The sequence below is a fragment of the Callorhinchus milii genome, unplaced genomic scaffold (assembly GCF_018977255.1).
Source record: "Callorhinchus milii isolate IMCB2004 unplaced genomic scaffold, IMCB_Cmil_1.0 Scaffold2, whole genome shotgun sequence".
Classification (NCBI taxonomy): domain Eukaryota; kingdom Metazoa; phylum Chordata; class Chondrichthyes; order Chimaeriformes; family Callorhinchidae; genus Callorhinchus; species Callorhinchus milii.
In genome coordinates this window covers 118,079,341-118,092,473 of record NW_024704743.1, presented here as the reverse complement: position 1 = coordinate 118,092,473, position 13,133 = coordinate 118,079,341, and the positions used below count along the sequence as shown (strand labels likewise).

Sequence of the window (13,133 nt, the reverse complement as noted above, 5' to 3'; positions counted from 1 at the left end):
ACGCTAAACATCATGTTTAGCACCAGCATCATTTTTGTGCAGAATTCTCCTACTGGAGGTATCTACTGTAAACATTGCCAGAAGAATAAATTATCTGCTGCTGCTGCACTAAAGACAGAGGATGCTAAGATTTGTGGAATCAGTCTCCTAATCTAGATGAGCGTCTCTGATTTGGCAGAGTGGATATTAGAGAACACGTCTGTCACTGTAGTACATCTAGGGAATGGTGTCAGGATTCAGATGGATGTCATTTTACAGCTGCAAATTCTCAAGAGTTATGATACCAGTGGAGGTTTCCTGTATTTAACATTTTTATTTCACAAAATATTCTGATATCAGTCGTGCTGAAGGTTAAAGGTTTTTTTAAGGGCAAATGTTGGGCGGGTTTCCTTGCTCCGCACGTCTTTGTTTACCTGGTGGTGAGTGGGAGCCCAGTTGTTGGTCGATTAGCGGATCGCTTTTCCAGGGGTAATAATTCCTTCAACAAATAAAATAATAATAATAAACTGGTCACTCAATCCACGACTGTTTGTGGGCACTGCTGGGTTTCACCCACAGAAAATACTGTACATGCAGTATCACCCACAAAATATACATTCAATTCATTTTACAGTATATTCTGTGAACCGCTTTGAGGCGTCTCCAAGATGTGATAAGGCGTAATATCAAATGCAAGTATTATTATGTTATTATGTCTCTTGTGATATTCCATCAAATTGCAGTTAACATCCATCACCAAGTATAGCTGGCTCTGCTCAGAATGAGTACCAATACTAAACATAACTAACTCCCTGAACATGTGAAACAAAGTGATTATCATTGATACTGAAGATCCTCATGACCAGTTTGATTTTTTTTTACAGATTTAGCTAGTGAAGAAAAGAAGAGATTAGAAGAAAAACAAAGAGCTGCTCGCAAACAACGAGCCAAGACAGAGGACGAATGTAAAAACAAGTTAGTATATTCCTTCATTTTGTGATTCGAAGATTAAAATTAAAGGATTCTGGTGCATCAAATTATTGAGATGCCTTTTTTTTTTACCTCAAAGTGCTGGTTCTTGTGTACACCTTAGGCCTTGGATTGCAAGCACATTGAAGGAAATTACAAGATGGTATGCACCATTTTTAGAACATCAAACAAGTGTCATATGCCAATAGAACTACTCAAATACTACTTTTTTGTGCTATTGATTTTTAGTCACATGCAAATAATAATCCTTGGTATAGTGCCTTTCACATCAGGAGGGCATCTCAAAGCGCTTCATTGGATGCAAGGCAAAATGGAGTGACTGTGTGTTTTGTGGGCAAATTGACTGAACCAGAGTATTGGGTAGTGCAGTAGGGAGCACATTCTCAGACCTGGGTTTGAATACAGTCACTAAACTCTACATCGAAGGGCCAGAAATCTCCTGTATTGGCAACCAGCAAAGATTGCAAATAAAATGAGTTTGGAAAGTTTCAGAGGTATGCCTTAGCATGTCTGTAAAACTGAAGTATCACTTGGGAGGGTCCATAAGAAAGCAGGTGTGTTTAATGTAAAATTACTGCAGGTGGAATTAAATATTCAGGCTAAGCTACATGGTTGGGGTACAATAGAATACATCCAATCCATGTTGTACTTGACCGGGAAGTGCATTGTGCTGACAGTGTTAGTTTGATACTACTACAGTGGTAGAATTAATTCATTTTCCTATTATTAACATCCCACCTCGATGAATCCATAAATCCACCAAAACTTTGCAAGTATCTGTTCTGTTGTTTAATTGAGTTCTTCAGCACATGCATTTCTAGGTGTTTTAGTAGCACATTACAGTGATTTATTTTCATATGATTTATTATACCTATCGTCTCTCATGGTAACTTCTGTTTTTGATTGTTATATGTAATCAACCCAGGAGACCTAAGTTTTCTTCAGATATTTATTGTAAACTTAACGATTTCCTTACTTTAAAAGTTTACACTTGCATTGATTTTTCTCTGTGTAGCAGGATTAAATATTTTCTAATGTTTTGTACTTCTCTCTTCTTTCTAAAGCACCCAAGATATAGAGAATGCCAGGTTTGGCCTTTTTATATCTTCTTGTTAGTTCTTTCTGGGTTAAAAGTTTAGTGTAGCTTTTATGCTCTTTCAAGTTAATTATAGTACTAACAGTTGTAAAACAAAACCGAGATATGAATACATAGTTTAGTAGAATGTATTTCATCGCTTATAGACTGGTTATGTGGGAGGCCAAAGTCTCATCCATTATTAGCTGCTGTTTTTTAAAAAAAATATATTTATCTAAACTAAATTATAGAAACAATGCATCTTAAAGCAGCCGTAAAATGAGTAATTACTCTGTTTTGCAAATTAAATGATTCAGTTAATATTAGTTTAAAATGACTTGATGATAAGAGTTTTATGGTGTCCAGTAGAGCCTCGAGTTTGGAACCTCAACATAGTGGTTGGAACCCATAAAATCCCTAGTGAGACAATCACTCATTTCACTGTGTGTGCAGCAAACCGATCTGAATCAAAACTCTGCAATTCCTGTAAATACTGTCCTCTCAACAACCACTACATATAGCATCTTACACCTCAGGAGGAAGGGTCAAAATACTTCACATGTAACTATGCCCAAGCTAGTTATGAGGGGTCAACGCATATTTTTAACTTACATTTCATCAAATGCACACTTGTATGCATTAAATTCAACTTGTGCTTACTTCCGTTTTCTGTTTTCCATCTCCCTGTAAGGACATTATACTTTGTGAATGTTGAAATGTGATGTGAGTGTTTTTGAGTGAGGTTGTCATTGCCTTGTGTACGAAATTCACAATGAATAGAATGTGTCACTCTCGCCTCTGAGTCAGAAGGTTATGAGTTCAAGCCCACTTTGGGACTTGAAATTGCATAGTGTAGGCTAACACTCCAATGCAGTGCTGGGGGTGTGTTGCATTGGGGGAGATGCCATCCTTCGGATGAGATGTTACACCGAGGTCCCATCTGCCTGTTCATGAATGTTAAAGATCCCATTACACTTGGAAAAGAGGAGTTTCTCCTGGAGTTCTGGTCAACAATCCCCCAAATCACTCACTTTGTGGCTGTTTATGGGACATTGCTGTGTGCAACTGGCTGCGCTTTTCGCTTACAAAATACACCGTCAATCCATTTTACAGTGTATCCCGTGCTTTGAAGACGCCTCAACAATATAAGGCGCTATATCAAATGCAACGATTATTATTCATAGATTACACAAATGATGTGCAATAAGAACATGAGCAAGCATGCAACTAGGTTTTATGCAGTGGGATATAATTCTTGTCTTGTGTTGTCTCATAGTCGCAATATATGATCTGCATTAACAATTGGCAAATATGAACATTGCCTATAATTATATAATTAGCAGCCACAAAATTAGCTGCTGTTCTTTTGGCCATTACATGTTTGTAAATGATTAACCCAACTTGCAAATTTTGCACATGGTTTGTCAACCCAATCTGCAACTTGGGTGTCGGTGAGTGAATACTCAAAGCTGCTTTTGGTTACATTGACGTCAAACCTGCAACATAAAGGAGGTGTCTGAGTATGTCTATATCTAGGATAGTTTTGTTCAAAAACACTTTTTCTTTTTTAAACAAAGTGAAAATTGTAAATCTATGCCGTGTAAACAGATACTGAATAGCAATGAGCACATATGCTGAATTTCTAATAAATGGAAGGACAGTTTAGTGTGAAAGTGTAAGATATGAATGCCAAAATGCACACTAAATTCTATAAAAATGTTTGAATTTTATTAACAGGTGGTTTCATCAAGGCCCCAACCCTTACATTGGTGCAGCTGACTGGCTCTACACAGGAGGCTACTGGGACAGAAATTACTCTGACTGGCCTGACATTTATTGAGTCAGCAAACACATCGTGCACCACTGGGTACCATGAGCACCTTTCAGGACAGATTTTCGTAGTTCAACTATTTGTTTTGTTAGGTCCATTAGTTGGTACATTTCTTTACAGTTCAACCTCAACCAATACAAATTTACTTCTAATTTGTTTCTTTCAACACGAACATTCTTTTTTAAGCAACAGAGTATGTATTGAGAAGTCTCTTTAATGGGAACACCACTTTGGTGAACCTGTTTTCCCTTTTCCAACTGTTCCAGTTAATAACCTGTCATGTATATGTGGCCAAGAGCTCAACTCATGAACCCATCCTTAACGATTATTTTGTAAAAGTGACCCATTGAGCCCATTGAGTTCCTTGGGCCATTTTATTGCATGGTATTAACAAGTTAAGCTAATTCAACTCAATCATGCAGCTGTACTTAATGTTCCTTGACAACCTAATTATCATTCATCACAATGTTATAGTATTTCATGAAACATGTAAGTTCAACCAATTTTGCTTTTGATGTGATCCATTGATAACAACTGTTGTTACAATAGTAACTTCCAACAAAACTGAGCTATAAACAGTATTTTCCCTATAAGTCATAGCAATTGGAATAATTAAGTGCTTAAGAACAGTACTCATTAATTGGCATACACTAAAAAATAGCATTACTTGTTTAATTATCTCAATATAGCTGAAAAAGGGTACTCCATTATCACTTAGGAAATATTGATGGAAGGAGTACTTTACCTCCTATTATGCTCTGAGTGTACAACATGTTCCATCTTTAAACTTATTTAGAATTGGTTATCTTAGCACTCCATTACTTGCAGATTTAGTCTTTTCTATTGTGTGTTTGAGTTAAGTTTGACTTGTCATGTAGTGACTAAGTGATCTGATTTATTCAGGGATTGCAAAGCCATGATATAAGCCTTGCAAACCTGGTTTGAAAAACTGTATAGCTAAAGTGTAAAAGTTCTGTAATTATTTGTACAGTATATCAGAACTTAAGTTCCTAAAATTTTAAACTTTAAAAGAAGCTGGTTAAATATGTTAAAGCTACAATGCTCAAAATTAAATTGTGACTTGTACTTGTGTGAAGTACATTAATTTTGGGGGAAAATCTCCCATTTTAACACACAAAATTCCCGATACTTTAAATTTGCAATCGATCTGATCCATTGTGGCGATGCCCAAATGTGAAGTAGGTACCTAACTGGCAGAAAACGTTGTTGTGGCTGATTGTCTCCAAACAAATTGGGTGATCTACAACATTGATTTTTAATGTGAGATAGCCAATACATTACCATTTAAAATACAATTTTGTTTCTGATAATGAATACACTTGAATCACATTTCATCATTGTGATGCATTGCAATAGGAAATAAAGCAGGGTTCAGTGTATCTTTCACTGGATTGGATTGGTTGCACATTCTGTGTGTTACTGTCTGTTCATTTAGAAGGCCTTCATCTCTCTCCCTTTCCACTAAAGATTGAACAATGGGAAAGCATCTGAATTAATTTAGAGTCCTTCTGTATTGTTTCTTTACAACATCCCCCTTTATAGGGGCGGTGCATTGAATTAAATCTATAAGTGTGTATTTCTAGGCACATACTGCAGCTTAGAAGTAGAGTGACATAATGGAATTTTAACCTCCGTTTCATCATTTAATGTAAGTACATCAAATGAGTTATATTGCTGCTAAATAAAGGCATTACAAAATCCGTAGAGATAATTTTCTGGGCTTTGTTTTGAGAATTTGCTTGGTCAGCTGGGTATCGGACACACACACAAACCCATCACAGTGCTTATGAGTATCATTACCAGACTGCAAGTTCCATAAATGTGGGTCACACACACTGGGAAATTTGCCTGTCACTGGAACCAAAATATGTATGTGGCGGAATGCACCCTGCATTATCCTAATTTCATATTGGCACAGGTTGGCAAGCATCAAATAATTCCATGACTTAGCCATTATCATCCGATAGTGGGTTCCAAACATCTAATAGGGCAGACAGGTAAAATAACACCCATACCACATTTTCATAGGGTTGACGCAGCAGCCTTTTCCATCTCATCATGGATTTAAGCCCCACATCTGGTCTTTGAGCTCATAATCTATGTCGATGCTCCACTGCAGTCACGGGGGAGCACTGCATTGTCGGAATTGCCATTCTTCAAACAAAATGTTAAATCAAGGTTGTGTTTGCTTGTTCAGGAGGACTTAAAAGAACCCATGGCTTTATTGGTAAAGTACATTTTTCCTGGTGTCCTGGTCAGCAATCCCCAGATTAAAAAATATTAATTTATTTCATGGCTATTGCTATGCACAAAATAACTGCTGTGTTTGCCTAAAATGCATTTCCTGCACTGTACAGAGAATGCACCAAAGCACTTAGAGATGTTGATGTGGTTTACCAAATGAAAGGATTATTATACGTAGACAAGATTATAGCAACTATAAAGCTTCTAAACAGAGTGAGTTATCAATTAGAACACCAGGGAGGAGGAATACAATCTTAAAAAAAACTTTATTGCTGAGAATTGTGCACCTTTGTTTGAAGTGGCATGACCCTCAACTTACAAACAGTGGCAAAGGAGTAATGTTCCAATTCTACCTTACCTTAAGGCAAATGAACATGGATTTTCTGCACTTCAAAAACTATTTGGACACAATGAGTTATTGGGCATTAATGTTCATTGCAGAATGTATTTCTTTTACAGTAGTAATCAGAATTCTAACGTTATGCATCAGACCCTGCATCTTGGATCCCAATTCATCAAGTCTTAAATGTACCTTTTCAAAATCATCATCTATAACAGGTGATTCCTGCTCTGTTTGATGCTGGGTGGATGTTAGCTCTGAATCTAAGTTCAAATCCAGTTGATGCCCTGAAGACTGGCTCAAATTGCAGGAAATCAGTGATTGAGATTGCTCAATTGCTGAACCAGAAGCTTGTTGACTCACTGTGATTCCATCTTCAGAAAGGATTGAATTCACATTCAAATCGTCTTGTGTCTTTATCGATTTCAGAATAGCTACATAGAGGACGGAACACAAAGAGGATAGAATCATCAGATATTACAAAAAACGTGCAATTATAGACATGAACAAATGTGTTAAACACATTAACACATTTATTGAGAGCGCTACCAACTGAAACAAATTAACAATTTTTGTTCCATTATTCCTTATAACCCAGATGCAATATTTAAACCATTTTTGAAATATGCTGATCAATAAATATTAACAAAGATTTGGCAAATACTAATTCGGTGCGATCCTGGCTCAGCTGGTAGCAATCTTGTTTCTGGAGTCAGAAGATTTGAACTCCTCAACCTCCCTGGACTCTCCCTCACACTCACCGAACCAGTGCACAATCTAAGCTTCCGGTTCAACCCCCAACTCTCCTTCCTCCCCCACATCCGGTCCCTGACCAGGACCATCTTCTTCCACCTCCCGTCTCCGACCGTAACTTAGCCCAAATGCAGCCGAAACCCTTCACTCTCTGGCACCTCCCTACTTCTCCGACCTCAGTCCCCAATCACTGATCCGGCACCTCTGTTCAACTGGCACCGGCTTTCTGCTCGTCCCGCGCACCCTCCGCTCCACCATTGGAGGTCGCGCTTTCAGTCACTATGCCCCAAAAATCTGGAACACCCTCCTTCAATCGCTCCGTATTGCCCCCTTCCCTTTTTCAAGGTCCCCCAAAAAATCTTCCTCTTTGACCATGCCACCTCCACCTTCTCCCCCCTCCCCCCACCCCCACACACACAGCTCAGCAGAGTCGGGCTCCACCACTGTTAAGCACTCCAAGAAGCTACCCTGAGTGGAGGGTGCTAAAGTGCAAGTTGTTGTTGTCAGGAATTTGAAATCAGTTTCGACTGGCACTCCAGTAGAAGGTGGCATTGCTTGAGGTGTCGTCCTTCGGATGAGACACAAAACCAAGGCTATCCAGGTGGATATTCAAGATTTGATGGCAGGATTCAAAAAGAGACATTTTTCTCAGTGCCCTGGTCAACAATCCCCCAGATAAAATTGATCATTCACTTCCAAGGCTGTTTGTGGGACCGTGTGCAGATTGGTTGCCAGGTTCACCCACAAAATAGTTAAATTGACAGTAAATCTTATGAAGCACTCCTATGAGAAGTTCAAATGGTAAGGATTATTATAATCGCAGATGCACTAAATTGAACATTCAATAAGTAAATTAATAAATTCTTGTTCATATGAAGTCTTACCTGATTCATTTATGTTTTCATTCTCATTTTCATATTTCTTAGTGACATCTTTATTCTCAGGGTGGAGCATTTTTGCTAATTCACTTTCTACTGTTTCTTCAATTGTTCTTCTAGTTTTAAGGACTGGTAAACGTTCATGAAACTCAACTTTCTGAAGTAGATTGTTATGGTCTCCTGAGGTCTTATCCACATAGTATACATGCGAGACTTCATTAACACATCCTTGGTCAGATAGTACTGCTTCTAGGACACATGGAACTGCATCAAGTAAACCTAAAAGCTCGTTGTACTTATCCAGTGCAGTAATTTCAGAATAAAGTTCAGGTTCTTGATGACGTGATGGACTTTTACATATTACTCCAGGTTCAGTGAAGTATTCAGAGTGAACTGAGGTAGGTTCTGCGTGAACTGGAACTACTTTGTAAGGCAAGGAGACAACCTTCTGACATAATGCTGTGTCTAATGAAAGTGCACGGTGAGCTAAATATGTTTCTGAACTAGCTGGTTCTGTTTTATGAGTTGCTGAGTGGGGCTTATGCACTGAACTATGAATGATCCCATTATCAGCTTGGATTGGTTCAACATAGCCCAGAAATCTATCTGTATGTATTTGATTCATTTCTTCAAGAACCTCAAGAGCAACTGGTTCAGGTAGGTTCTTCAGGTTATCAGGAGGCATGTTACAAGTCACTTGCTCTGTTGAAGCTTCTTGGTCAATTGACATATGCTTAAGGTCAATTGGTGCCATTGTGTGGTCCATTGAACAAGAGTTTGTATAAATGCATGCAAAACCAGGTTCTTCGCCTTGATCCTCTGAACAACCATTTGTATAAATGTATACAAAACCAGGATTATTTTCTAGCGTCACATCAGAAATCGATATTTTAGACACTGGCTGAGGTATACTGTAACATACTTCAGTCACTGAAGGTTTAACTACTGGATCAGATGCAAGTGTAACACATGATGATTTCCCAGAAGGTTGAATTTCATTTTGATCTGATTCTTCTTCTGGTGTGGAGATGCTGTCTACTCTCTCCTGTGCATCCACTATTTGTAAAAGAGAGTCACTTTGATTTAAAATGCCAAATAATTCAAAACTAAATCTGATATCACTTATAATCGATCTGTGCTTAATGTATTTAATTCACAAATGTTTGTGGGACACTGCTGTGCGCAATTGGCTGCTGCGTTTCACCCACAAAATATAGTCAATTCACTTTACAATATATTCTGTGAAGCACTTTGAGATGTCTCAACAATGTAATAAGGCACTATATCAAATGCAAGGATTATTATTTAAAATGAGCTTTTATAGCAGTTATGTTACTCAATGTTCTAAACAATGGAAGAATTTATATAGTTATATAGAATTTATAATGGAAGAAATATGCCCAATACTGTAGCAGTAAGATCACTATTATATTATCTTTGATCAATGTTCAGTGCCACTTTATAATATTTTACATAAATCTTAAAAACTCTTCCCCCACCATGAATCCCTCATGCAAGGTCATTGTTATCTTGAAGTAAGACTTTTTCAAATCTCTCTCCCTAAGCTCATCCAAAACTTCCCACACTAGACTTCGTACACATTAACAATTTCCTGGGAGTGCTTTTTAACCCATATGTACTTTCTCTAAACCTTCAGACTTCCATGAGAAAATTAGCAGAATTATTCCAAGTGCCTTGCTGATGATTTTCTGAAACTTTCAAGTGTAGGCAGCTTCCATTCGTTTCCCAAACACGTTTTTCTGAAAGGCCTGAATCTCACATCAGCTGGTTCTGCAGGTTGAGAACATAAAGCATAGGACAAACTAATAAAGGCCATTTACCCCCCATCAAGCTATTCTTTCCAGTGGCTTTGCAAAATGTATTATTGTGCTCTTCTCCATGATACATCACCCTAAATATACTTGCATTTGATACTGTCCCTTAGCGTCCATTTTCGAATTCAAGATCCTCACCCACAAGGCCATTCACGGCCTCGCTCCCTCCTACCTCTCCGACCTACTATCCCCCTACCTACCTGCCCGTACCCTCCGTTCCTCTGGCTCCGGTCTGCTCCACATCCCCCGCCCCAACCGCGCTTCCATCGGTGGCCGGGCCTTCAGCCTCTCAGCCCCTAGGCTCTGGAACTCTATGCCCCAGTGCCTTCACCGCTTCCTCCCTTTCCTCCTTCAAGGCCGGTCTCAAGACCGTTCTCTTTGACCGTGCCTTCAGCTCCCCTCTCGACTCTCTACCCCCTCCTCACTCCCTCCCCTCCCCTCACCCTGACCATCTCCCCCCTGCTCGGGTCCTGACCCAACTGTACAGCGCCTTGGGACGTCCTCCCGACGTGAAAGGCGCTCAATAAATGGAATCTTGTTGTTGTTGTATCATAAAAATGTCTCCATGCGCATCACTGCAATTTACTATAACGTGTATTAGCTATTTGTAGCTAAATACAGTAGCCAATTTTCACACAGCAAAGACTATAAACTCATAAAATGAATCATCTGGTGAACTGATGGCCAAGATGCAGAGAGAATTCCTTTCTCTTTTTGAATAGTGTTTGCCATGGATCTTTTGACATCCATTTCTACAGATGGCCAGGACCTTGGCTGAATGTCTCATTAAAATCTAATCTGAAGGATGGCACCTCTTGACAATGCATCGCTCATCCAGCATTGCACTGGAGTTTCAGCCTAGACTATGAGCTCAAAGTCCCGACATGGGACTTGAACCCATAGCCTTCCGACCAGAGGAGAAAGAGCGCTACCAGCGACTGTTTCAACGGACTCATTTGTGATCTAAATCAAGTTAGAATAATAGACAGAGCCTTTAACTTATAGATGAATGTATCCAAAACATTAGTTTGTAACTGTTTATTAACTTTTTGATATATCTTTCCATTGATGGAAAACCTGTTAATGATAAATCACTCAAATCTACTGAAAAACTGAGGCCTGGAGTCCTGCAAAGTGACATATATATTCCTGGGTACCAAAAAATCCATAGCAGGTTGCTAAGGTGCAACTTTCTATGGGGGAAGCAATTTCTCAAATAAAATTGGTCATTATCTTAATGGCTGTATATTGCTGTGTGCCCAACGGCTGCCACATTCATCTACAAATAATTACTGATTTTAACTGGTGGAAGACGAAATTTGGAATCTCTACATATTTTCTACTAATGTTTATGTTCCCTTAATTACAAAAAGCAGTCTTTCAAATATCATAATTTTTCTTGTGATTTTTTGGCAGAGTCCACATTGTAACCTTCAAATTCTACTATAATAGCACCTAGTACAGGAGATTTGGGATCTTTCATAACTGCAAATCTTGGTTACGATTCCTACTCTTTCAGATACCAATAAAGACAACATTTTTGTCAATTTATGAATTTCTCTGGTAATTTTGTTCATATTTCCGTAATTCCTACTGCCATTGGGTGGCATTTGTGTTACATGTGCTGGATTTCACTCCTAGTGGAGCAATAGATTATTATTCAAGGTTCAGGTGTTTTCTGGAAAGCTGCCATCAAAACTTTATCAAGTCACTCATGTTAGGCTTAATGCCATAATCTTAAAAGTTACGTTCGTAAGAATTCATTTAAAAAAATAAGCAAAATAGTTTTAATTTGTTAGTCGATTTTTCTGCAAAAAGAATTGCGGATTTCCAAATTAAGACCTAATTTATGACTATTTTCCAAAATTCTTTCCAGTGCTAAACCTTAAGCCTAAGAACATTTCAGGCTCAATTTTCAAATTTTCAGCTTAAAAATTAAACATGCAAAAAATATTAACTGCTAAAACACTGACCATATCTACTGTGGTATACTAAATGATGCATAATTTATTCACTCTTACCTTTAGTTAAATAAAATAAATTTGCCAGTTCTATTACATCAAGGGTTGGATGCACTGTAAAACAGATAAGAAATATTAACTTCTTGTTTTCATTTCTTAAAAAATGTAGCTTTTTTCTTGAAATAGCAATAATCAAGATTCAGGATTAAAAAGTGGATTGAACACAAACCATCTCTAAACTGAAGCAATTCCTTGAAATATCCTGAAGCAAACTGGTGTACATCTACAGGTTGTTCATGCAGTACAGTTTTGCCCAGTGTCTCAAGCAGAACCCTGAAGCCATAAGGAACCACAGGTGTAGAACAGTCCATCATGGTATATGTTCTGTTTTTCCTGAGTTAATGAAAGAAAGCATTTATGTACATTCTAAATGACTGAATTTCTAAATTGTTACCTTTAATAAAGCTTTATGTGGTATCCATTATATCCCCTCTCATATTGACCAAGCTCATGATACTGATACCCAAGAGCCTTTTGCTGCCTACTTAGGTTCTCCATCAACTCAAGTTTGTCATTTCCATAATCAGGGGTTAATTCAGCAATGAGAATAACAACAATTTGCACTAATATAACGCTCTCCACGCAGGGTAGCGTCTCAGAGCGCTTAACAGTGGCGCAACCTGACTCTGAGTTGTGGGTTGGGGCAGGTGGCCTAAGTACGGTCGAACAGGAAGGTTTTCAGGCGGGACTTGAAAAAGGGGAGATACGGGGCAAGGCAGAGGGATTGAAGGAGGTGTTCCAGATTTTGGGGGCGTAGTGACTGAAAGCACGATCACCGATGGTGAGGCGGAGGGTGTGAAGGACAAGCAGGAGGCCGGTGCCAGTTGAATGGAGGCATTGGGTGGTGGATTGGGGAATGAGGAGGTTGGAGAGGTAGGGAGGTGTCAGAGAGTGAAGGGATTTGAATACGAGTGTGAGGATCTTGAAGTCGATCCGTTCAGTGAAGGGGAGCTGGTGGAGCCTGGCCAGAACTGGTGAGATGTGGGTACGGAGTTTGGTCTGGGTAAGTATGTGGGTGGCAGAATTCTGAATGAGCTGGATCTTTTGTATAGTGGAACTGGGGAGCCGGCGAGGAGTGCATTTGTGTAATCCAGGCAGGAGGCGACAAACGCATGCAGGAGCATTTCAGCTGCATTTGGGGTAAGGTACGGTTGGAAGCGGGAGGT

At 38.9% G+C, this 13,133-nt stretch overlaps 2 protein-coding genes across 5 annotated transcripts in view; one reads left to right on the top strand and one right to left on the bottom strand.

Moving 5' to 3' along the window:
* The window catches only part of osbpl1a (oxysterol binding protein-like 1A), a 76,577-nt gene extending 70,977 nt beyond the window's left edge, over positions 1-5,600 (top strand). Inside the window, exons 28-29 of the mRNA XM_042331694.1 lie at positions 864-954; positions 3,782-5,600. Of these exons, the coding sequence (XP_042187628.1) occupies positions 864-954; positions 3,782-3,884 (194 nt within the window). The 3' untranslated portion in view covers positions 3,885-5,600. The remainder of the gene's footprint in view (positions 1-863; positions 955-3,781) is intronic.
* A 61-nt stretch (positions 5,601-5,661) lies between these two features.
* LOC103179712 (calcium-binding tyrosine phosphorylation-regulated protein) lies at positions 5,662-12,288 on the bottom strand. 4 transcript variants are annotated; one of them, XM_007895101.2, is made up of 5 exons: positions 12,137-12,288; positions 11,968-12,021; positions 9,752-9,902; positions 8,118-9,167; positions 5,662-6,914 (listed from the first exon to the last, which is right to left on the bottom strand). In XM_007895101.2, coding segments are annotated over exons 3-5 (1,410 nt in total). In that variant the 5' UTR covers positions 9,753-9,902; positions 11,968-12,021; positions 12,137-12,288; the 3' UTR covers positions 5,662-6,555. The 4 variants fall into 4 exon arrangements, with proteins under 4 accessions (XP_007893292.1, XP_007893291.1, XP_042202669.1 ...); XM_007895100.2 differs by lacking the exon at positions 9,752-9,902; XM_042346735.1 differs by lacking the exons at positions 8,118-9,167; positions 9,752-9,902.
* Between the last annotated feature and the right edge of the window lie 845 nt (positions 12,289-13,133).